At 45.5% G+C, this 26,657-nt stretch overlaps 1 protein-coding gene and 1 pseudogene across 3 annotated transcripts; both read left to right on the top strand.

The window, feature by feature from the left end:
- The first annotated feature begins 7,004 nt into the window (after window positions 1–7,004).
- LOC136462940 (uncharacterized) lies at window positions 7,005–8,445 on the top strand (annotated as a pseudogene).
- Window positions 8,446–11,046: 2,601 nt separating this feature from the next.
- LOC136540765 (MADS-box transcription factor 56-like) lies at window positions 11,047–25,580 on the top strand. Of its 3 annotated transcripts, none has more exons than XM_066532798.1 (8): window positions 11,047–11,205; window positions 11,338–11,598; window positions 23,567–23,645; window positions 24,197–24,258; window positions 24,345–24,444; window positions 24,561–24,602; window positions 24,692–24,733; window positions 25,156–25,580. In XM_066532798.1, exons 2-8 carry the CDS (start codon window positions 11,414–11,416, stop codon window positions 25,321–25,323), a joined length of 678 nt encoding a protein of 225 aa, XP_066388895.1. In that variant the 5' UTR covers window positions 11,047–11,205; window positions 11,338–11,413; the 3' UTR covers window positions 25,324–25,580. The 3 variants fall into 3 exon arrangements, with proteins under 3 accessions (XP_066388895.1, XP_066388879.1, XP_066388887.1); XM_066532782.1 differs by having other exon boundaries at window positions 25,153–25,580; XM_066532790.1 differs by having other exon boundaries at window positions 11,071–11,205; window positions 11,301–11,598; window positions 25,153–25,580.
- The last annotated feature ends 1,077 nt before the right edge of the window (window positions 25,581–26,657 follow it).

Below are 26,657 nucleotides of genomic sequence, written 5' to 3'. Positions count from 1 at the left end.
GACGCCAGGATCCACGAGCTCTACCTCATCCCATCCCTAAGACTAACTGCCTCGCCCGGTCCCACGACGTGCACCAATGCCAGGACCCGCAAGCTCCGTCTCACCCAATCCCTCAAAACTAAACCGCCTCGGCTGCGCAACGATGCATTGGTCGACGACTCCGTCTCGACTGACAAACATGCACACACGCCCACTAAACAAACACCCCCAGACAGTTCTGCTTGAACCGCCCGAGGGCTCAGGGGCTATACCCACGGGTGCACTCGCGCACACCAACTGACGAAACGAAAACATCCCCCGCTGGGAACACGGAAAACCCCACAGACAATTTTGCTAGAACCGCCCGGGGGCTCGGGGGCTACACCCGTGGGTGCGCTCGCGCGCACCCACCGTCAAGACAAAAACCCCTAGATGATTCCGCCTGAATCGCCCGGGGGCTCGGACGCTCCTGTCGGGTTCATAAATCCGAGGTCCCTCGCGGACCGGCTTACCCGCAAAGGCTTGGCCCAAGCAGACAGCGCGCCACTCATGGGCCGACCCAAGTGTCTAAAACAACAGGCTAGAAGGGAGGTCTAGACACTGATCGGAAGGTCAGGCCGAGGAGGAACAGCACCCGCTTGTCAACTTCGGTGCACCTCTTCGACCGGAGCGCTCACTTCGGTCTCCAGCGCCTCCGGGCGGTCTCCTCGACCGGAAGGCTTGGCAAAGCACTAACTCTAACTCCGACCCCACGCCTCCGATCGGGGTATACAAAGACCCTGCTCACTGCTCTTCTTCGACTGGCGCAACCAGAGCCGACTGGGACCAACCGACCGGGGACACCCGCCCGAAAGGGTATAGGGAGCAAACAGAGAAAGCATGGCAAGGCGCTCAAGTCAAACCAGGATACCAGGGATCGTACCCTATCACCTATAGGAACAGTACTCTGTAACCACCCTGACACAAACAGTATTATAGGCATCGATATTTTTCTCTACAGTATTGTGGGCGCCGTTAACTCCCATACGATAAGGCTCCCACATGCCTCTGAGCATCGATAGTGTTGCGGGTGCCGGGATTTACCGTACCAAATGAACATGGTGAAACTCCTCACATGCCTCTGGACATCAACAATATATACAGGTGCCGACATCTACCATACCCGTAATAAGACGACATAACCTCCCACATACAACCGACATCCAACAGTGTTGTGGGCGCCTACCATCCTCCTGTACCCGCCGACGTGAGCACCAAGACTTAGAAGCATACGAACTATCTCCCTCTCACTTATAAGGCCATTCCCTTTATCTATAAAAGGGGATGCGCTCTCTTCCAAGAGACTAAGTAGATTCAAGTTCACACAAGTCATTCTAGATTCATTAGATCAACCAAGTTAACTAGCGTACAACCACAGAACCGTCAGGTTCGGACCTCAAACGCACGCTTAAACACTTAGCGCATAGAGGAGCTCCTGTCGCTCCCGGCCCTTCCGACCGGAGCCAACCGGACCTCTCGTGCACCACATCTTTCTCCTTCTCGTTTGTAACCCCACTGTAAACTTCGAGCACCTGGGCTCAAGAATAAAGTCACCGACCGACTCAAACTGTACGTAGGGCATGTTGCCTGAACCAGTATAAACCCTGTGTCATTGAGTGCTAGGCCACCTCCGATCACAACGTACGGCAAAACTACAAATATTTACTTGTTGGTCACTTTCTGCACCGACACTTATAAACTTATAATCATTGGATGGTATAATTCCTTATCAATCTAATCATAAAAAATTTGTATTATAATAGTTAAAAATTATTAGCCTAATTGTTGGTCAAAGTTTTGAAGTTTGAATCTTGATATGCGTATGCGCCAGATAAAATGGACGGGAGAAAATATATAAATATTGTAGTTTTTAGATAAACATTTTTATTTTTATACACTAAAAGTCTCTTAGGCTCCTTAAAAATTTCTGGCTCCGCAGCTGATCAAACGGATGAGACTTGTCTCTCCACTGACAGCTCACCGTTCAGGGCCTTTCAAATACGGTGTACAGTACATACATAAATCCTTTAATGTTTAGGCTATGTTTATATAAATATAAATATAAATATCTGCAGAACAGTAGTTCTATATATATATATAATTATTACTATGTAGCTGGCTATAAAATAATTTATTCTGTAACCGTTTTGAGTTACGATAATTACTATGTTAATTTACGAAATTATAGTAACTCCTTACTAAATGGTTTACTATAACGTTATGGTAAATATCCACATGTGTTATAGTAACCCATAACTACCGTAAATATATATTGATATTATCGTAAATTAGTATATAAAATTATCATAAGTGGAGGTGGTTATAAAATAACTTATTTTATAACTGGCTACCGAATACACTCTTCCTCTCTATATATACACGCCATAAAAATAAAACGTACACCAACAGTTTGTCCAATAAAAAGCTTGCGTGCTCAATACGCGATCTTAACTGTGGACCAAGTTTATCTCCACCAAGCCATTTTCCACTAAACAAACCCCCTTTTTTTTACGTAGTGAACGGCTTCTACTGCAACCATAGACCAATAGCCTCCTCTCTGTCTCTCTCCTTGCTGCTGCTGGTTGAAATAGACAACAACGTCCTGTCTAAAACAGAAATAGACACCCACATTTCTATTCAAACTTTTCGAGAAAAAAAGGAAATGCCTTTTTTTTACAACAAAAGGAAATGCCTTTTAATTAGCAGCTCCCGAGACACAAGAGTACGTACCAATTATAGCAATTCTTTTATTGCGTAGGTGCCACTCCCTGGTACCGTGCTGGCACGTGAAACGGCTCGGAGTCCCTATCACCCCACCCAGCGAGTGGCACGGGCGGCGAGGGCGAGGCGCGCCCTTCCCGTCAACGTGTCGCTCTCGAGAGGCCTCGTCCGTACAACGTGCCGGGCCCAGAAGACCGACCGCCTCCCCACCATCGTACGCGCCCGCGGGCCCGGCATTTTGGGATTGGCACCCGTCGCAGGGCCCAACAGTCCAACTTGCTGCGGAAGGCTGGAAGCTCTCACGCATCTGGACTTTTTGCATTTTCTAAAAAAAAAATCTGGACTTTTTGTAGAGTACTACTACTATAGAGGATGACATTGGTCCCGGCATTTCAGTGTGTTGTTTTCCTCGCGGCTATGCGCGTCCAGGTCGCTGGGAGTTAAGTGACGTGGAGAGGAGTGACGGCAACGGAGAAGGAACCACGGCTGGAGTTGGTTGACTTTTTCGCCTTTTTTTTCATGCTCGTGAGTTCAAACCGAAGCAAAACGGGGCTGAAATAACAGTATGACAATTGTAATTTGCATGTATGTACCACAACTAAAAAGCGATCTTTCGTCCCGTTTGTTTGGGCTTGGTTGACTTATAAGCAATGGCTGAAAATACTATTGACTGATTTGGTGTGAAAGAAAAATACTGTTCGTTAGCTGATAAGCCATGGCTTATAAACCAAATACGACCAAGCGAACAAGATGTTTGTTTGAGAAATTTTTTCAATTATACAGTACAACGCACACACACTCATCTTATGAACGCACGTACGTAAACCCTACTCTTACAAGCATCTTCGAAGACTGAGCCGATAAATCATCGAGATTGACGAAGTTACCACATGCGCCTTGTTGTCGAGGAGAACGTCACCTACCATTGAAAAGCACCGTGCCGTTAAATCTAAAATATTCTTTTTTATGGGGAGTCGAACACAGGACCACTCAAAGCGTGTTTGATAAGGCGGCCCAGCAGCCCGGCTGCACCCCTGTGCTGCAAGTGCTGTGTTTGGTGTGCTTTGGTCAACTCCCCAAACCGGCTCGCATGCTGCTCAAAGCATCTAAATGGGTGGCTCCTAGGAAACAAAGTGGAGGTTCATTTTTTTCATGGCTCGGCCTGGTGGAGCGAGATGGAACCAGCGGTGAGCGAGCAGGTTACCTCCTGACCTCTCACCTCTCACCTCGACGTGCCCCGCACTCGCTCGACGCGATGCTCTCCCTCGTCGCCGACTCCCTCGCCGTCTCTCCCGATGGCTCCATCGATCTCTACCAAGCTCTCCTACCCATCCCGCCCACGGCCCCTCGTGCTCCGCCTCTCCGCGCTACCGCCGCACGTGTTGCGGCTCCAAATCGATGAGGACTACTCCACCACCACTCCGCCGCACCACCGGTTCCATGTCCCCGATGTCTTCCTCCCTGACCTAGAGGCCCGCACGCTCCACCTTCGTGAGCACAGGACCACCGGCGGCGTATCCACCGTCGCGCTCTCCTCCGACCTTGACATCGTCATTAAGCACGATCCGTTCTAGCTTACCGTCCACCGCGTTGGGTCGGGCGATCCCGTGCTCTCCTTCAACTCACACGGCCTCTTCGACTTCGAGGCGATGCGGGAGCAAGCCGCCTCCACGCCGCGGGCCCAACGCCGCCGACGTGTTGGTTCGGCTTGTGTCCCTTGCCGTCGCCTACCAACTGCTCGATGAAATATCAACAAGAGAGGGGAGGTAACGCTACCGTATTCCAGATGCAAGGTGACCATATCTATCTATACATCCTATCAAATACAATCTTTACATGTAACCAAACGATGGGCCTTGCACCATTTTAGACAGGCCCTAGGACAGGCCTACAGGCCGAGTCGGCCTCAACCATGGAATCAAACACGCCCTCAGTTTCCGCGCACCGATGGTGACCGCGCTTGCGCTCGCGCCCTACGGCCAGGCCCCGATCGATTTTACAAGGAAGGTAAACCGCTCGTGCAATCGCCTTCTTTATTTGTCTCTCTCCCCTAGTCCCGTCCTCTTTTTTTACCCTCGCCTAGCGGTCGCCTCACCCCATCGTCCATCACGAAACGGGCGGGCTTTTACATTTTTACCATTATAAAGATTGGCGCTCATCCGATTATCATCCTTAGAATGGCACTTACATTTTTACCAGATGAAAGAAGATTGGGTTTCTATTTTACCACATTTGCGCATGTGGCAAGCCACGGCCCTCCGACACGCTGGCGCCCAGTCAGCAGGCGAAGGTAAAATGTCATTCCTGCCCCTACCCATTTTGTTCATTACGCCGCATCCCTCCCGTTCATTTCTTCCCTCGCATATTTCGTCCCCATCCCACCCGCCGCCGACGACGCGTTCTTCCCCCACGCCGCCGCCTCCTGCTCCCCTCCCACCATCCCTACGCCATGGTGATCGCATCTGGTGAGCGGGACCCCTGCTGAGCGCATTGAAGGTATGTGGCCTTACTCCCCCTTTGCACCAAGGTCTCGTGTCCATTAGGGTTTAGGGTTATGGTTCATGGACGCTGACTTTGTCTTCCTCGGTTGATTCTTTCATAGGCTTGTGATGTAGTGGGAGAGGTGGTGTCAACCCGTGTCACAATGGCTAGCAGCAGTGATTGCCCTCCTTGGTAAGTGCTTAATCAACCTAGCAGTGTAGGCAGAATTGGGGGAGTTGGGTACTGTCTAACTCCTCATTTCTTTCATTGTTTACCATGATGCCAGGATCGATCCTGGCAATGCATTTAGACTAGTTATTAAGGTTGCTAAATTCATGGTTGATGGTGAGTATGGGCTAGTTGAAATGGTAGAGCAACATCATGGCTTATGGTTGGATAGGAACTGTCAGTATTCTACAGCTCAATTCTATGAGGATTTAGCCACAAAGATAATCTAGGGGCCAACTCAAACACTTGCAGTGTGGGTTGTTGACCAAGATACTGAGTCTGAGTGGAAGATTAGGAGGGATGAGCATTTCTAATAGATGATTAAGGACAGATGGGATGAGAGATTGGCTATTATTGTAATGGATGTTGTGAGGAAGGATGGTTCTAATGCAAATGTCAGCTCTGGTGCTTCTAAAGGTAGATGTTTCTCTGATGTCACAAGTGGGCCAACTGGTGGCTCACGTGTTGTGCATGATGATGCTGAAGGTTGTGGTGATACCTACAGTTCCCCAGAAGAAACACCTACTGATTTACCTATAGTAGTTGACTGGACTACTCTAACAATAATAGGACAGCCTGATGATGATGGTTTAGTAAAAGAGGTTGCTGATGAGGACAAGGTTTATGAGGCCATGGGGTTCATGGAGTCAGAGACAACAGCAGAAGGATCTTGAGAAGAGGTGCCCATTCTAGCTATGCCAGCAGAGATGCAGGCAGATATGAATGAAGCAGCTATTAATGTTGATGATACAGTTGATGTAGAACCAATGCATGAATAGGACAGGGACAATCCTGATATGAGTGTTGGCACATGCTATCCCAGCATGGCTAAGTTTAGGCTAGCTGTTAGGCAGCATGCTATAATTAAGGAGTTTGAGTATGAGACTGAGTATTCAGACAAAGAAAGGTTCAGAGCTAATTGTGCTGCTCTAGGCTGCCCATGGATTCTTAGAGCTAGAACCCAACATGATGGCAGTGTTAGGGTACAATTTTTTTTGATTGTTGAATACAATCTTTTTCTGTGTTTATTGAATGTTGCTTTTTTGTTGTCCTCACATGTCCTTTTGTTTTTATTATGTAGATTCAAATCAATCAGGGGGTCCATAACTGTGCATCTACACAAAGGGTTGTCAGCAGGATAGCATCTATAGCTTGGGTGGCTGAGAGAGCAATCCCCTACCTCAAGAGGAACTCACAAATGGGGGCTAAAGAACTCAAAGAAGAGCCGCATTACAAGTACAAGATTGACATCCCCTACCAGACAGTGTACAATGGGAGGCAGAGGGCATCAGATAAGTTATTTGGTAAATGGAATGATTCTTTCGATTATTTGTTTAGGTTTAAGGCTGAGATAGAGCTGAGATCACCTGGAAGTGTTGTAGAGATAGCCACTGTCACTGATCCTAAGGATGGGAAAATTAGGTTTAGCAGATTCTTCTATGCATTCAGGGCTAATATAGATGGATTCTTGAATGGCTGCAGGCCTTGCATAAGTGTAGATTCCACTGCACTTAATGGGATGTGGAATGGCCACATGCCTGCAGCCTTAGCTTTAGATGGCCACAATTGGATGTTTCCTCTGGCCTTTGGATTGTTTGACTCAGAGACAAAGGAAAACTAGGTCTGGTTTATGGAGCAACTTAGGAAGGCCATTGGACCCATGGATAAGTTAGCTATCTGCACTGATGCATGTAAGGGGTTGGAGTCAGCTGTTAGACTAGTATTTCCACAAGCAGAGATGAGAGAATGTTTCAGGCACTTAATGGAGAACATGAAGAAATACTACACTGGTGATGTGTATGGCAAAAACATGTGGCCTGCAGCTTGAGCTTACTCACCACACAAATTCAAGTACTTTTTTGATAAAGTCTTCCAAGCTAGTCTAGATGTGTAGAAATGGCTGACAGAGCATCATCCTTTTCTGTGGGCTAGAAGTAAATTCTCAGAACACATCAAATGTGACTATATCAACAATAATTTAGTAGAATCATAGAATTCTTGGATCAAAGAGCACAAAGACCTTCCTGTGCATTGCATGGCAGATGCAATCAGAGAGAAGATAATGGTCTTGTTTGCCAAGAGGAGGAAGATTTCAAGGGCCCTCCCACCAGGTATATTGCCTAGGATCATCCATCAACTAAATGCAGCATCCAAGGGACTTGGCCACCTGACCATTTACAAGGGGCACCCAAATCAGGCTGAGGTTACAAAGATCTACAAGGATGAAGAAGTGAGAAGGCATGTTGTGTACCTAGTTGACAAAGTTTGCACATGTAGATAGTGGCAGATAACTGATCAACCATGTCCCCATGCCTTGGCTGTGATTACCAGCACCAGGCAACCAGACATGGCCAAATTTGTGGATCAGTATTATTCAGTTCAGAAGTTTCAAGTAGCATATGAGGGTATCATTCCTAATATCACTGATAGGAACCAGTGGCCTGAGGTAGACAAAGGGTTCAAACTGCACCCTCCATGCTAGAAGAAGAGAGAAGTAGGAAGACTGAGGAAAAATAGGATCAAGTCTGCAAAGGAGACAGGTGGCAAGGCAACAAGGCAAGTGAGGTGTCCTAACTGCATAGAGTATGGTCATAGGGGTGGTAGCTAGAAATGTCCACTCACTGGCACCAAGAAAAGGTACCTTCTCAATTCTTCTTTATTTGCTACATTACAATATGAAACTGATCCTATCATTATTGCTGGAAGAGAGCAAAGAAGACCACAGTCAAGGTTGGGAGAAAAAAAGCCAAAAAAGGTACCACTACTGAGGAAGCACCAACTCCAAGGACCAGAGCAACTATTGCAAGGGAGGTAGTAGCAAAGGCTAAGAGGGAGGCTCTAGAACTAGAGCTAAAGGTAGCAGCAGCAAGGGAAGCAGCCCAATCAGCAGCAAGGGAAGAAGCAGAAGTAGCCCAAGCAGCAGCAAGGAAAGAAGCACATGAACAAGTGATGGAGGTGATGCCTTTAGAAGTTGAGCTCCTAGAGACAGCTATTTAGACCACAATAGCTAGGAGGTATTGCTCTTCTTCCTATGACAGCATGGTAATTGATAATGGATTACCTGTGTAATAAATCAATCATTAATCATACTTTATTTTCCATAGGTCCTTATTTGCTGAAGATGCACTGGAGGTTGAAGTGCAGCCAGCTAGGAAGATGACTCCTAGGAAAAAGCAGTTGGCAACTAAGGTGAAGAAGACACCGCACAAGACAAGAGCAGGAAAGAGAAAGACAGGAGCCTGACTGGTCTTGTTTTGCCAAGATCATGAACTTTCATTATTTTGCAAAAACAATATTATGTAATGATGGGAACAAAAACAACATGTAATGTCCCAAGATGAACTTGTTATATGTAATGGGCGCTAAACTCTATATGTATGCCTAGAATTTGCTACCTGTCTAACGGCCTTGATTTGGTTATCATTGGTTGTGGTCTTGCTGGTCTTTCTCTAGCTTCATAGTGTCTGCTTCATAATAAGATCCTCCTCTTGTATTTGGTGGAGGGCTGTGCTCTACCCTATATGGTTGTACATGCATATGAGGATCTATTGGCATCAATCTTGCTTTTCATGCTGTGCATGTCTGCAGTGATTGGGTTTAGCCAAGCATAGTATGATTTGTTGCACATGTACAGCATATGACTTTTAGTAGGCGTATCTATGCCTGTTCAAAAGTTCAGCATCATCTATATCTGGCAATGATATAGCACAGGGCTCTGCCGGCCTAGTTGTGCAAGGGCAAGGATTGCAGGTTGCATAGTGCTCACACACACACAAACGAATCAAACATCACAAGGTTATCTAGACAACACAGTTCTCAAATGAATCAAATAGCACAAGGTTATCTGGACAATACAGTTCAAAGTTTCATTGCAAATGGTTCATACATCATGTTCAATTCATTTTCAAACACATTGCTACAAATCAAGTCATTACAACTGATCTAACAACAATTCCAAACAAAACAATTGCAACAACAATGAAACAGATCATTTTCCACATCAGGTTCTCCATCTTCTTCTCAAGGTCATTCTCCTCATGGTTAGCATATTCACTGCCCTCTGATCCTTCTTCCAGTTCCTCGACCTCCTTACAGTTGATAATGACGATCTTCTTATCAATCAGCTCATCTAGGTACTCCTTCTGGAATCTGTAGAATCCACACAATTTTGGATTCTGCAAACACCATTTTATGACTGTTAAACTCTAGATTTTAAACAAAGAAAGCACGAGAGATGGAGACACAACAAAACTGACCCCATTCCTGGGGCACTTGAAAAAGCTCCGGCCCTTGTTGGGAGTGTCCTGCTTGACGCGAAGCTCGATCACATGGGCCAGATGACAATCCGGACATTGAATCAAAGGAAGCCCAGTTTCTTTACCGACCAGATACGCCGCAGCATGCGTGTGCACGGAGCTCCGGCCTCGTTCCTGCCTCCTCAACGCCCTACTAGCACTGGACGACTCCACCCTCTGCGACTGGCAATCACTGCTGCTAGCCATTGTGACACGGGTTGACACCACCTCTACCACTACATCACAAGCCTACGAAAGAATCAACCGAGGAAGACAAAGTCAGCGTCCATGAACCCTAACCCTAAACCCTAATGGACACGGGACCTGAGTGCAAAGGGGGAGAAAGGCCACATACCTTCAATGCGCTCACCAGGGGTCCCGCTCACCAGATGCGGTCACCGTGGCGCAGGGACGGTGGGAGGGGAGCAAGAAGTGGCGGCGGCGCGGGGGAAGAACGCGTCGGCTGCGGCGGGTGGGATGCGGACGAAATGAGCGAGGGAAGAAATGAACGGGAGGGATGCGGCATAATGAACAAAATGGGCAGGGGCAGGGATGACATTTTACCTTCGCCTGCTGACTGGGCGCCAGCGTGTTGGAGGGCCGTGGCTTGCCACATGCGTAAATATGGTAAAACAGAAACTCAATCTTCTTTCATCTGGTAAAAATGTAAGTGTCATTCTAAGGATGATAATCAGATGAGCGCCAATCTTTATAATGATAAAAATGTAAAAACCCCACAAAACGGGCAAGCGTCGGCCTCCACCGCCACCAAGGGCCTGTTTAGTTGCACTTCATTTTGCAAAATTTTTCAAGATTCTCCGTCACATCGAATCTTTGACGCATGCATGAAGCATTAAATATAAATAAAAAATTAAACTAATTACACAGTTTAGACGAAATTCACAAGACGAATCTTTTAAGCATAATTAGACTATGATTGGATACTAATTACCAAATAACAACGAAAGTGCTACAGTATCATTTCGTCAAAAATTTCGCCAACTAAACACCACTGCCGCGTGTTTAGTTCCAACCCCAAATTCACGTAAAAGTGCTGCAGTACCTATCACATCGAATCTTACGATACGTGCATGGAACATTAAATATAAACAAAAAAACTAATTACACAGTTTAATTGAAAATCACGAGACAAATATTTTAAGCTAATTAATCTATAATTAAATACTAATTACCAAATAAAAAGCCAAAATTCCCAAATTCGCCGAAGTAAACACGCGCCAAGTCCACCTCCTCGGCTCCTCCTCCGTCCGGGTCACGCAGTTTCCCCGCCCCCGCCACTATAAAAATCCACCCCCACCCCCACCGCGCGTGTGTACAGTACACACGCGTGCACGGGCGGGCAAGCACCAGAAAGGAAAGCGGAGGCCGGCCGCGCGGCGGGCGCCAGCCGAGCCCACCAGTTCACCACCGCCTGCTTGCCTCCTTCGCTTTGCTATTTTTGGTGAGCGCCCTCCCCTCTCAGATCTGCCTAGTTTTGTCTCAGTCCCGTGGCTTCTGATCCTCTCGTTTTTTAAAATTTGTCACCTTACCTCACAGTTGCTGCTGTTGGTTGGCTGGTTTGCGTTCGGTGCAGCTTGTTCGTGCAGCGTCCCTGGATTGGGGTCGGACGCTTCCGTTTCGGGAAGCCGCGAAGGGATCGGCCGGCCACGATGGTGCGGGGGAAGACGGAGCTGAAGCGGATAGAGAACGCGACAAGCCGGCAGGTGACCTTCTCCAAGCGCCGCAACGGGCTGCTCAAGAAGGCCTTCGAGCTCTCCGTGCTCTGCGATGCTGAGGTCGGGCTCATCGTCTTCTCCCCGCGCGGCAAGCTCTACGAGTTCGCCAGCGCCGCCAGGTGCGTCCTCCTCTTGCCATCCTTCCTCCGGCCTGCATGCTTCTCCCGGCCCACCGACGAATCTGAATACGTGTCCCGCGCGTTCCATCCGTTGTCTAGCTCGTTGCGCCCCGCAGGCTGCAGCAGTTGCTCCTTCGATTTCAAACTGTCGGTGGTGAATTTGACTTGATTTTTCTGGGATTTGGTTGAACTGGGTTTTCCTGCGGTTGGGTTCGTCTTGCTCAAACGCTTGGGCATTTCTCGCCGCACCACGCTTGGGCCCCGTTCGGTTCTCTTGGAACCGGCCGTTCCTGGCCCGAAAATCTTCCGTGCTTATTCAAATTTGTGAAAGATCTGTGCGGCTGGGAATCATTTCCCTACAACCGAACGGGGCCTTGCTATTATTGGAAGTCGCGAACTCCTGTAGTGCCTGCTCCACCCTCCACCAAAAAATATCTGTGCGGCTTCGATGCACATCAAGCGTTCTTTCTTCCTTCCTCCTGCCCCTTCGCTGCTACTGTTCCTTTCGCTCTCCCCAGACACACCCATGTCCATCCCTGTTTTCATGTCTCCTCCCATTTGATACCTGGCGGACTGGCTGAAAACAGCAGGACCGGCAGGGAAAACAATTAAATCGATGACAACATCGTACATGGGGGCAACCCAATGCAATGCCAAAGTCCTGAATTAATGCGCGGCCAATAGGAGGAAGAGTGAGTGGAAAAAGAGGCAGGCGTGCCCAGTACTGCGTGGAGGATAGCTGCTCATGGCAACTAGAAACGGAGAAACATAAGGCTTGCCTTGTTCCTCCGGCCAGCCAAAGGCACTTTTTTCTTGGTTTGTAGGAGTATTTTGGAAACAATCTTTTCTTGGTATGTATACAGTGGTGGTGCCGATGACTTTTATTGCTTGTGTTCTCCAATCACGTCAGTTCCGGACGAGGTATGATATGATGGCTTGGGCCTCACCGGTCATTTAGCTGTGACGTTCGCTACAGTATTAATTCTTTGGTTTATTGGTTGCGTGCTTTTGTTTCGTCCAAAGGTTAAGAAATATAGTACATGCGATATTGTAGTTTCAGCAAGATTTCTATCTTCGATTTTATGACAAATAGGTCTGGTGACCTGAGTAGCTTCTCTGGTGAGCTTTAGTTTCAGTTTGTTTCTCCTGTTTTACCGTGACTATTCCATCTTAATCTTCCGTTGGGTAGGTTAGGTTTAAAGTTTTAAACTGACTTGACTTCTTAATGCCTTTATATGTATATAAAATCATCGTATATCACTCTATATTGACCCTTATTAACATAGGCTTTTTGGTTATTATCTTAACGGTTTTATATCCAATATATATATGCTTGGTAGATGCTTAAATTAATAATCTACAACATATTTTGATGAATAGTTTTTTCAACCAAGTTTATGCATGCAACCAATTCTCCTTGTCGTACATCATTCCATGCCCATATTTACACAAATCTTTCGAATTGGTTCAGCCTTTGAGAGTCCATTGTTTGATGATATGGTCCCGTTCGCTTCGCTGAAAAAACAAGCCGAAACATTGTTCCGGCTGATTTGTTGTGAGAGAAAAACACTGTTCCGACTGAAAACACTGTTTCGACTAAAAAAAAAAGCTGAAAAGTATGGATTATAAGACAAGCGAACATGGCCATAATAATATATAAGCTAATATGAGTACTTATTGTTAGCAATCATAAACTGTACATGGTGTGTATTCCCATTCGTACATTCTTCCAAGATGATTTTTTTACTGTGCTGGAGCCATCCCCTTTATTCACTTTGGTTTTCTCCAACAATAAACAGTATTATACGCATTCTGAACATGTTACTACTGAGATTGCAGTGAATCCGATTTACTTTGGTTAGTTCTTGAGATGATACACCTCGGTTATGAGGTTTCATTTATCAGTACTGGTTGATTAGGAGAGCTTACAGAAATCATCAAGTGTTATACGTTTAATATGAATTTTTCCAGGCCATGTAATGTTTAGTTGAGCCCTCATTCAGTTCACCCTTATCCTTGACTATTAATGATCTTGTTCTTCTGAAAATTTGTCTATAACTGTAGTGTAAGACTTATGAAGTTATTAGAGAACTGGAGTCATTTATGTCGTGTAGGTTGCCAGTTTACTCATTAGGGCCTTGTTTAGTTGGCGAATTTTTTTGGGAAATGGTACTGTAGCACTTTTGTTGTTATTTGGTAATTAGTGTCCAATCATAGTCCAATTAGGCTTAAAAGATTCGTCTCGTGAATTTCGTCTAAACTGTGTAATTAGTTTTATTTTTTATTCATATTTAATGCTTCATGCATGCGTCTAAAGATTCGATGTGACGGGGAATCTTGAAAAATTTTGCAAAATTTTGAGAACTAAACAGGCACTAGGTCAACTATCTTATATACATCACAGTTTGGAGCTTTTGTTGAGACGATACCTAAATTTGAAAACAGTAATCCATATATTTTAGTTGTAGGTATGTCCAATTATCTCTCGAAATAAAAACAGACTACTGCCAAGTTTTGCTTGAATGAAGCATGTGATAATGACATCTATTTTCCTTACCAGGGATTTGGTTCTGCTCTTGTCACACTGTAGTTTTTCAGATTGTAGCCTAGTGAATTTTGCTTGACGAAACCCATACCATGAGGTGAAGAATCATTATTATAGCTAGCCCCCAAAATTTGCACTCGACCTTTATGTTGATTTTGCTTACAAGTTATTATATATCTATTACTATCTAATTACAAGTGTTAAAAGAAACCATCACATTCATGGAGAGTTCTTTGAAATTTCTACATAACTCAAAAATAAAAGTGCCTACACCGTTTGATTTTATAATGATCTAATAGCATATATTAAAGCAACGAGTCCATGTCTAATAAAATTAATAAATAGCGAATTCAAAACAATAAATTTAGGAAAATTAGCAATTTGATTTCCATTTGAGTTGGAAAGCAAAAGGTACCTAAATTAAGAGTTCATGTAAAACGCAATCAGTGAAGCCAAAATTTGAATAAACTACAAAAAACTAATAGTTGATCTCCAAACGAATTGGAAAGAAAAAGGCAAATAAATAGTCTATATAAAATTCAATTATTAAATAGCTAAATTCAAATTTAAAAAATAGTAGCTTTATTTTCATATGTTGGAAAACACCTAAAAATTAGTGTATTAGTGTAAGTAAGTTCTAGATCCCGCACAGAGCGGGAGCACTCTGCACTGGGTACGCCATTTTTAGTGTAAGTAAGTTAGCGTTAATCAAATATGAAAGGGACCGTGACGCATAAGAGGGGGGTGAATTAGGCAACTTAAAACTCTAACTCTACACTAAGGCCTCTTTTTCTAACCTTAGCAAAACCTATACAAAGAGATAAACTATCTAAATATGCAACTACGGTTTTGCTAGTATGTTGCTATCTCTACCGCAAAAGGAGTTATGCAAACAATATAAATGCGGAAGCTAAATAGTAAGATAGAGATATGCAAACTCCTGTTGACGACTCCGGTATTTTTACTGAGATATCGAAAAGCGCGTAAACTTCCCCCTAGTCCTTATTGGAGCCCTTCGCAAGGGCCAAGCTCTCGGTCGGATAACTCTATGGATAGTCTCGGGCTTTCCCCACACGCAAGTGGATCTCCGACGTGCCTTTCGGCAAGCCTTTCCCGGATGCTCTCCGCCGTCTTCACTATCAAGCTTCCGGTCAAACCGCCACGGGCTTTGTTCCCTTCAGTACACGGTGGCGGCCACACCACAAACGCGATTGGTGTAATGTCGCAAAGCCCTTCCGATGTACAACAATGGTGCGTGCGAACACCGAGTGGTAAGAGGTGTGCAAACCTTACTAAACACTAGGCCTGAACCTAGACCAAGCGCATATGCGGTGGTCTAATCAACCGAAGCACTTCGTCAAGAACCTACACTAATCACCTAATGAATCACTAAGCACTATGCAAATAGAGATCACTAAAATGGTGTATCAACACCCTTGGTAAGTTTCTTCAGCTCTCCACATCTCAAATGGCCGGTTGGGGGTCTATTTATAAGCCCCACCGATAAAGTAGCCGCTGGGGACGAAAACCTAGCTTTCTGTTACTGACTGGACGTTGCTTTCGTCCTGACCGGACGCGTCCGGTCAACCTGACCGTTGAAGCTAGCACGTTGATTGGACTCGGTGCTGAGTCCGGTCACTGTCGACCAGACGTGTCCGGTCGCGCTGGCGCCGCTCTGGAACCTCTCTAGACTCGATCGGACGCTGCAGTTCTGCGTCCGGTCGATTATTCGCTAGCATCTGGTCAGTGCTGAATGTGTTGCCGAGATAATGAACAGTGCCATCGTCGCGTCCGGTCACTTTTATACATCTGCGTCCGGTCGCTGCTGCTGACACCTGCTATTGCGGAGGAACTGATCGAACGCATTCGGTCACAAATAGGGCCGCGTCCGGTCACATCTGTCGAGCTCGTTTCTTCGCGATCTTGCGTCTGGCTTGGTTTCTATCTTCGTGCTTGGACTATGCTTGATATCTTGGGTCTTTTCTTGTACTTCTAGGGTCTTGTTTTTTGTGTTGATCGTGGGATCATTATGTCGTCTTCATCCAAGTCACGTCTTGTACCCTATTGAACTACAAAACAATTACTTGCAAATTCATTAGTCCAATTTGGTTGGGTTGGTCATCAAACACTAAAATCCAAAGTAAATGGTTCTAGAGTCCATTTTCCTTACAATCTCCCAATTTTTGGTGATTAATGACAATACGACCAAAACAAGCAAATAATAAAAATGTTAAAATTTAACAACTATTTACTTGCTAGGATACAATGCAAATGACAAGGTTATATGATACTAAAAGATATCACATGGAAACATCTTTGGAAATTTATCTTGCCCTTGCAAATGTTCCTATGTGGCATTATGTATTTAAGCCTTCCTCTAACTCTATAATCCATTATCCTTCCTTTCTCGGACCATTACCACTTGTAAATTATTACCATTACCACTTGTAAATTATTATGATCGGGCTTGCTTTTGGTCCTACAAATTCTTCCTTTTTGTAATCAAACACCGAAAATGAAGACATTAGTGGCACAAGGGAGGGTCAGTGTCGACAAAATATGCTCGGTAGTCCACTGAGGGATATCCTGCGATGGTAGATTTGTCGGTGGGGGTGCGCGTGATCAGGAACCGGATGGTGACACAAGACGTAGAGACAACGATTTAGACAGGTTCGGGCTGTCTGATCAACGTAATACCCTACGTCCTGTGTCTTTGATGTATTGTATTGATCTGTATGTAGATCCGATCTGATAGATCCTCTCTGCTAGGGGACCCCTACCTCTCCTTATATACTCTGGAGGAGGTAGGGTTACAAGTAAAATAACCTATTTGGTACTATATAATGTCTTGCGATGCATGTCGAGCAGCGTCGTGCACGCCTTAACCTTGTGGGCCAGGCCACCCCTGGGGGTGCAACCCATGTCTTGGGGGCCATACCCCCACAGCTAGTCCTCGAGCCTGACAGTAGGTGACGTAGTCACGTGGTGCCAGAGTCAGAAAGTGGAAGACCAACCGAGCAGGCAGCCAGTCCCCGGGCGTAGCATCGAGATGAGAACAAGCACATTCACCGCAAGGTGAAGTGTGCCCACTTAGTCCCCGAGCCTGCTGGAGATGAAGAATGAATCTTGTAGCAGGGTCAAAGAAAAAGAAGTCTGAAAGCTTGCCGACGTCGTCCGACATGTGTGTATCAAGACCTAAGACGTGCTGTCCAAGATCGGCACCCTGATCCGAATAGCATGGAACAGCTTGATAGCACACCGACGAGACGTAACAAGATCCGAGTACCGAGGAGTCCCCGGCGTAGCCGGCGATGTCCGACCAACCAGGGAGTTCTCGGTGTAGCTAGCGATGACCGAGAACTGAGGAGCGAGGAGTCTCCGGCGTCGCTGGCGATGACCGAGCACCGAGGAGTCCCCGGCGTAGGCGGCGATGACCGAGCACCGAGGAGCGAGGAGTCCCCGGCGTAGGCGGCGATGACCGAGCACCGAGGAGCGAGGAGTCCCCGGCGTCGACGGCGATGACCGAGCACCGAGGAGCGAGGAGCGAGGAGTTCCCGGCGTAGGCGGCGATGACTGAGCACCGAGGAGCGAGGAGTCCCCGGCGTCGGCGGCGATGACCGAGCACCGAGGAGCGAGGAGCGAGGAGTCCCCGGTGTAGGCGGCGATGACCGAGCACCGAGGAGCGAGAAGTCCCCAGCATCGCTGGCGATGTCCGAGCACCGAGGAGTCCTTGGCGTAGGTGGCGAGGTCCGAGCACCGAGGAGTGCCCGGCGTAGGCGGTGAGGTTTGAGCACCGACGTAGCTGACGACGTCCGTGCGGTGAAGTGTGCCCACTTAGTCCTCGAGCACGAAGAATCCGAGGGCCGAGGAGTAACCAGCGTCGCTGGCGATGAAGCACGAGCGACAAACAGTCTGGTCGATTGGTCGGCGGCGAAGTGAACATTGAGTAGAAACGACCGGCGAACAGTCCGATCAACTGGTCGGCGACGGAGTCCATAAACTAAACGGGCCGACCAGTTGATCGGTGGAGAAGTCCGAGAACCAGGTGGTTCGATCACTTGGACGATGATCCTGCAATACAAACGTATAGAACGGGTAGTACATGATGTACAAATAAATAAACTTCGGAGAAAAATCAGCAATGGTGATGAAACAGCGTATGCAGTTCGGCGATCAGTTGGAGTGAAAATATGTTTATGTTTAATATAAACCGCCTGAACAGTTAGTGTGTAGCTGAGTCTCCAGCCCTAGCTAGCCCATAGTCCATAACGTCGAGCGCGGAGCCCGTGCACGTGTAGGTGGAACATGCGTGACCAAAGAGCCGCTGCCGACCACCGATAACGCAGAGCGTGGAGCCCGTAGCACGTGTAGGGAGGAGCCGGAGACAGGGCCATGTCTGGAGGTGTCCGAGCATCAATAGGACTGTTTGAGGGTTCGGAAAATCGTTTGGAGAGCAAATATGGAGAAAACAGCTCGAAAAAACATTATAGCGATATACGAAGATCGGAGAATATTTAGAAGAATATTAAAGCGTGACTTAGCTTTGGACGGAGCGTCTGGTCGGCGGCGTATGGCGTTGTCTGGTCGGTGTTGACGGCGAGCACCTGGCGAGTGGTGAGTTGTTGGTAAAGACGACCTCGGAGGTGGTTCCGAGATCGGATCTGCTGTCGCGAGGGCTGGTGTAGCCAGCGATGAATCGTCGTCGTGGACCGGCATGGATCTCCACGAGATTGATGACGAGAACGCGCTGTTGATTTGAGGTCCATCTGGCTTGCCTTGGATCAAGCGCACACCCCTACCTGGCGCGCCAACTGTCGACAGAATATGCTCGGCTGTCCATCGAGGGGTATCCCGCGATGGTAGATTTGTCGGTGGGGGTGCGCGTGATCAGTCACCGGATGGTGACACAGGGCGCAGAGACAGCGATTTAGACAGGTTCGGGCCGTCTGATCGACGTAATACCCTACATTCTGTGTCTTTGTTGTATTGTATTGATCTGTATGTAGATCCGATCTGATAGATCCTCTCTGCTAGGGAACCCTTATCTCTCTTTATATATTCTGGAGGAGGTAGGGTTATAAGTAAAGTAGCATATTTGGTACTATACAATGTCTTGCGATGCATGTCGAGCAGCACCGTGCACGACTTAACCTTGTGGGCCGGGCCACCCCTGGGGGCGCAGCCCATGTCTTGGGGGCCATACCCCCACAGTCAGACTTTGTGATCCTTTGTATGTGGAGTGGAATATGTCACAAAGTTTGACTCACATTACATACACTAAGCTTCCCCTAAATATATGCATGCATATGATGGAGAATGTAGTTTATGCATAATTGGTAAATTAATGCTCAAGGGAGTTTAATCTATTGGAGATGAAACAAAAAAACCGTTGGGGCGTAACCCTCTTAGCGACGCGCCATATCGAAACCGGGTATGGTGTTAAATGAGCAAGGGCCGGGTCATCACCCCCGTGACGCACCGTGTCGCGATCTGGGCATGGTGTCAAGTGAGTAAGGATCGGGTTGTCGCATCCTTAGTGGCGCGCTACATCGGCGCCCGGGTGTAGTGAAAAATGAGTAAGGGTCTTCGTATCTGAGTCGACGGGCGCGAAGGGTAAGTAAGCTAGTCGAACCAACTAGGATCCGTTTGCGTAGTTGGAATGTAGGGTTGCTTACAGGTAAGTTAAGAGAATTAGTTGATACCGCGACTAGAAGGCGTGTAAATATATTATGCGTTCAAGAGACTAAATGGAAGGGTTAGAAAGCGAAGGAGGTGGACAATACAGGTTTTAGACTCAGTAGAACTAAAACCGAGTATATGAGATGTGACTTCGGTACTACTACTCGGGAGGAGGAAGAATTAGTTTGGAAGGTCAAGTAGTGCCTAGGAAGGATATCTTTCGATATTTAGGATCAATGCTACAGAGAGACGGAGATATTGATCAATATGTTAGCTATAGAATCAAAGCAGGGTGGATGAAGTGGCGCCAAGCATCTGGTGTCCTATGTGACAAAAGGGTACCACAGAAGCTAAAAGACAAGTTTTATAGGACGGCGATTAGACCTGCTATGTTGTATGGTGCAGAATATTGGCCTATGAAAAGACGACATGTTCAACAGATAAGTGTCGCGGAAATGCGTATGTTGCGTTGGATTTGCGGCCATACAAGAAGGGATCGAGTTCGGAATGATGATATACGTGATAGATTAGGGGTAGCACCAATTGAAGAAAGGCTTGTCCAACACCGATTGAGATGGTTTGGACATGTCCAACGGAGACCTCTAGAGGCACCGGTGCGTAGTGGAATCCTAAGCCAGGATAGTAACGTGAAGAGAGGCAGAGGAAGACTGAAGTTGACTTGGGTAGAGGCAATAAAAGGAGACCTAAAAGGATGGAATATACCTAAAGACTTAGCTTTAGATGGGTGTGCTTGGAAAATAGCTTTTCACGCGCCTGAACTTTAATTGCTTCTGCTGGGTTTCAACTCTAGCCTACCCCAACTTGTTTGGGATTTAAAGGCTTTGTTGATGTTGTTGTTGTGGAGTTTAATCTATATAATGCATAGAGAAAGCATATAAATACCAAAGTGAAATCAACATGATGATATCGGTTTAGAAATACCACATGCGGAAACCAATTTGATTTATACCACTTGCAATAGGTGGTGGATATTTAAAGTATGATGCTTAACTCCGGGGACTCCATTTTTCTTACAATGAGACTACTACATATATGATAAGCTTGAAAAGATGTTAGTCTCAAAGCATCCAACTTATAGAGTAACCTTCCCCTAAATTTGTGCACATAAGCATAGAATACTTGTAAAAGACATGCACATTGATTTTAGAATAAAAAATACCACTACGGAAAAATCCGAAGGAGGCTTTAAATTGGATCCTGTAGGTTGAACAGTGGAATATACACCATCCGGGGTCCATCACCAGGTGGAGTCCCGAAATCCTTGCTGCAGGTGCACGTGATTCCTCCTCTTGATCACAGAGTAGATGGGTAGATTGGCACATTTGAGGAAACAGATAATACAAGATGTTCTTATTTTCATGTTTTAGCAGTCACCCTTCCAGATCACACCTTTATCGTCTAATGTATTGCACCTACGAGTGGCCTCGTTCAGCTTGCTGAATCTTGGCTGAAACTGGCTGAAAAACACTGTTCTGGCTGAATTGTTGTGAGAGAAAAACACTGTTCCGGCTAAAAAAACAAGCCGAACAAGCCGAATATGGGGTAAGCCGAACGGGGCCATGACAATTTAAAGCTTTCGGCACTCCGTGTTTGAAACTCCGACTAACCATGACAAAAATTATCGTATGAGTTTTCGTATCCAATTTACAGTATGTTCGCTTGTTGGTTTCAGCTAGGGCTTATCAGGTATGATACGGCGTTTTACTCTTACAACAAACCAGCATTAGCCGGGCTTATCAGCCCAGAAACCAACCAGCGAACAGGCTGTTAGACTGAAAACATCATCTGGGGTATTTACTAGTGTGCAGTTAACTAGGGGTAGACTTGCAAGAATGAAGAAAATATGTGTATTAGAGTTATCATGGACCTATAATTGGTGCACTTGGGAGAAGGGTAGATGGACTTAGTTATATCTCGGATCCAATGGAGTACCGCATCTGTTCACTTAAAATAAACTTCACTATTTAAGGGGAAATAAAGATAATTGTTTTATTTTTTGACCTTAGCATATATGGACAAAGATGAAGGTTAGTTAGCACCAACATGGTCCATTGCCCTCATTTTATTTTGTGACTCCTTCGAAAAGAATACTGAATATAAGTATACTACCTACTTAAACTTGAAAATGTCAACCTCTTCCTTGTGCAATAGATTCACCCTAAATGTTGTCCTCACCCATCCAACAGGGATTATTCTCTTCATTAGCTATAAACTGTAAACAGACTCTTTGAATTTTCTTTATTGTCTGTTCTCACTATTGATTGAATTGTACTGCCACATTATAGAAATCTCTATAGATTTTATTTAATGATTTCTCTTGTGTGGGTCATACAAATATGGAGATAGGTGCTTAGTCAATGGAGTGGCTTATGGGCTTTATAAGCACAATTACATTTATACTAAGCAAAAAAAAAAATACATTTATACAAGATGATTTTTCCGATTCTGAAATAGCATCATCACCACGAATTAAGGCCAATGTTGGTTGATTCCCTACGGAAAAACTTACATCACCAACCTTCTTTTAAAGATGCAGGTCAATAACACCAAAAACTACAGATCATAATGTTTTTGCATTTTTTTGTGAATTCTCTTTTGGTTGGATCACTGTTGCATCTACACATTTCTTCCTAATTAACATCCAGTGTTAGACTGTGATTGCAATATTTCCACTGAAGTGATGAGAACATGAGACTATAGATGATAGGATTGTGGTATCCTAACAGTATTGGTTTAGGAGGATGCATGTGGACTAGACATGAAGCCCCTGTAAAGGTTGCTATCCTAACAGTATTGTGGTATCCCTTGATTAGAATAGCAACCTTTTGATACTCTTCATCTCAGATCTAGCCCCTGGAAAATTGGTTAAGGAAGTTTTACTCCCCCTAAAAATCACTAAGGTTATTTTAGCTTATTCTTGAATATAAGGATTCTTTGATCAGCTTTATGAGCCATCATACCCTTCACTATTGTATGTTTCTAATCACCTGTGGCATTACTAATTTGGAATCATTAGAAATATTTTCCTGTCAATAGTCTTTCTAACAACAAGAACTCCTTATTACTGATCCTACCCTAACTCCAACTGGGAAACTCAGCCATATCTCAATCATGCATCAGCTACAGCTTTTTATAGCACAATGGTATTATCATCTCCAGACTGCAGTACTGCATATCAGCTGCGTTTGGACTTTGGGTAGATGTGCAACAAAAGAAATGGTCATTCTTTTGTGTACAGCATTAATTGTATTCTTGTTTTTTTCATCTGAAATAGCCTAATATTATTTTAATTTCAGTTTACTACAAGCTTCAAAAAATAAATTTGTTGTGAATTTTGAGAACCTATTCAAAGCATGCATAATTTCTTCTTAAACTTCAACCAAATTGCTAGCACACTATTTTCTCCTTGTCAGCTTAGCTCCAGTATGCGCAGATGTAATAATATTTGCATCATTTTTCGCATGCAAGTACATAGTTTTAGTAGAGTTGAGCCAAGGCTCATATTCTCACGTATTTTGGTTTTTGTTCTTTCTAAGTTCCTTGTATCTAATATGTCAATTAAGTACTTTTTTTTCCTAATTCTGGCCAGAAAGGTTAACTTTTTATCAATGATAAGATTCTAAGTCGATGAATAATGTGAATAATGTCAGCGATCAACTAATGTTATGCCCAACTTTTTTTAAGAAATATTATTATTTTCTTACTGTTTGCTTCATTCTGCAGCCTCCAGAAAACAATTGACCGCTATAGGACGTACACAAGGGAAAATGTCAATAACAAGACTGTTCAACAAGATATACGGGTGAAGTTCTCACTGTATAGTATGTATGACCTACCTGGTTTTGATCATGACAGATAGAGTTAGTACTACTACTTATATGAATATCTGAAGTGATTGACGGCTATTTTTCTTGTTTTTATATCAATGAGATGTTTTTTATTCGGAAGATACTTAATTTGCTCATTGTTTCAGATTCTATTACTTTTCATGTGGCTGATGTATCTACTAAACACATCTTTTGACTATTGCATCTTCACTTAAATACAGCAAACCTGAAAGTGAATTTACATGACAGTTTTTATATATATAAACCGCAACGAAGGTGCTGACACGCTTAATTGAAAAGTAAGGAATAAGGTCAATATTTTGACCTGAATACTTTTACCTCCAAGGCATTAAAGTAATGTTATACAGCATCACTTCAAAACATGGGTAGAATAATCTTCTTGCGGTTAGGCCAGTGTTCACAATATAAAATGGAACTTGCAGTAAATATTTGGGGGCTTACTCTCATGACAGAATGTATCTGATTGCGCACTTATCTTTTACCATTCAATCATCTGAAAGTGCAGCAAGTCAAAGCAGATGCCGTAAGCTTGGCAAATAGACTCGAAGCCCTTGAAAAGACCAAACGGTAAGTAATCATGTATTTTACTAAAGATTAATGACATTCCTCGGAGCGAAAAGGCCAGCCATTCATTGTCTTTACATGAGTTGCAGAAAGTTCTTGGGTGAAAATTTAGAAGAATGCTCCATTGAAGAACTGCACAATTTGGAGGTTAAACTGGCGAAGAGTCTTCACGTCATCAGAGGAAAGAGGGTTAGTTAATGCTAGACCTGCCACATAAACCCTAGTCTCTGAAATTACTGCATAGACGATAACAAAGATACTGTTGTTCGCCCAAGTTGATATGCATCCTACTTTTGTTTTGACAGACACAACTGCTGGAGCAGCAGATAGCCAAGCTGAAGGAGAAGGTAACATAGCGCATAGGCCCAGAGTATCCTGAAACTCTACAGTGACCCATTCCCTGACCTCTGCTGTTTCTTACTTCTACCACTTCCAGGAGCGGACCCTGCTCAAAGACAACAAAGAATTGCGCGATAAGGTAAATGAAACGAACCACCTGGTAGTCTGGTACCCAAACAGCATTGCAAGCTGCAGAGAACGCATGTACAGTGTGTTGGTTGAGCTTCCGCTGCGCAGCAGAGTTCGGGGCCTTTTCTCAACTCTGGTGTTGGAAAATGCCCTCGTAATGATATGCGCAACTCCTGAAATAAACTCTTAATGATAGGAACAACTGCTAGAGAACGCATGTGACATTAGGTTATGTACATACATGATGGCTGGGTAGTCCACTTTCAGGAGTTGAGTTTTTTCTTTAACATCGCAAACTGCAAATTAAATTCTTAACATAATATGGGCAAGAAAGACAATCTCAGAGCCATCATGTGTGTACATAACCTAAACAAGTCATGTGTTGCTTGCTTTTTGTAAAAGTTAACCTGCTGTTCTTAGTCGCTGCAGCAGCGCAACCTCCAGCCTCCACTGGAGGCGCCACCAGTCCTGAACCGCTGTCTCCCTCCTTGGCCACTTAACCTGCCGGCGCCACCGAGCAATGACGACATGGACGTGGAGACGGAGCTGTACATAGGATTACCCGGCAGGGAGCGCTCCTCCAACCGGGACTCTGGTTGAACCACGGATTTTTCAGGTCGGCTAAAAGAAATAAGCTCTCTGAAAGCATCAAAGGGCACTGGCCAATGGTTTTACTTGCAACTTGTATACAAAGTTGTGCTTGAAAAGTAAAAAAAAAAAATCTGTAGTATGTGGATCAAAGAAACGGCTGGGTAGCTAGCTGTAAACCTGCACAAGTTCGCTTGGCTGATAAGCCATGGGTGAAAGTATCGTTGACTAATTTATTATGAAAGAGAAATATTGTTCGTTGATTGAAATAGTACGGCTTATAAGAGAAGCGAGCAAAATGCTTAAATGCTTACTGGGGCCTGAAAATCTCTATCTCTAGATACGATTCATGCGCTAAAAGCAGGCTAGGGATAGGGCCACGTCGTCCACAAAACCGCAATCCGTCAGATCTGGTAAGACTCAATATGGAACGTCCGATCGTGCATAGGTCGGTCCCAAACTGCTCGTCATTCACCCGGTAGCGTGTGGCGTGCCCGTTAGGCCGTTAACGACCCATCGCCTCGTCTCGCTCCTTCTCGAATTCCCCATCGGGCTCGTCCAAGACCTGCAATAGCGCCGCCGTCGCCCCTCCGTTCCGTGCTTCCCGTCGGTCCGCTGTGCTCCGTCCGCGAACCCGGCTGGCGTGGGCGTGGCGGCCCCCGGAGAACCACCACATCATGGGTGATGGGTGCGGCCCTCGCCCTCCGGCGAGGCGGGCACGGCCATTAACGCCGCTCGACGCCACACGCCGCCGCCGCTCCGTCCCCCTCACCACCTCCGCGATAGTCACAGTCGCTGTTGCTTCCTCCCCCTCGGCCCCTCCCCCTCTCAGATTGTCACGCCCCGAGATGCCCACTGCACTTCTTCTCGAGAACGATCACGACGAATGACCTGCTGTTGAGCGCGACAAGTGCCAGCTCTAGAGCCGCAAGGGGCTGCGGCCAGCGCCGCTTGGCGACGCGGAAGTCAGTGTCGCCGCCTCCTGTGACCCTCTCGTGCCGCCGCAAGCCCCGGCTTGCTCGCTGCCTCGCTGGCGTTGTGCCAATCGCATTTGTGCCTGACACCTACAGTGGAGACCATGTTGGTTACTCACTATGCAGTACGCACACCATGCGCTCGATGATTTGCCTAGTTTTGGTTAGTGGTCAAATAACCATGCTTAGGTCTGTGCAGAGAAGAATGGAAGTGGCTATGTCTGCAGTCAACAGGGAGTCCTACGTGTTGAAAAAAGCAGACAAACTGCACCTATACAATCCTCGAATGTAAGCATGCTCGAACGTGAATTTAATTTTTTAAAACAATAGTCTTTGCAGGCTACAAATACCTTGATTCCTTGAACATAATAC

This window comes from Miscanthus floridulus, chromosome 1 (assembly GCF_019320115.1).
Source record: "Miscanthus floridulus cultivar M001 chromosome 1, ASM1932011v1, whole genome shotgun sequence".
In the NCBI taxonomy this organism is placed as follows: domain Eukaryota; kingdom Viridiplantae; phylum Streptophyta; class Magnoliopsida; order Poales; family Poaceae; genus Miscanthus; species Miscanthus floridulus.
This window is presented reverse-complemented; position numbering and strand designations above follow the sequence as displayed.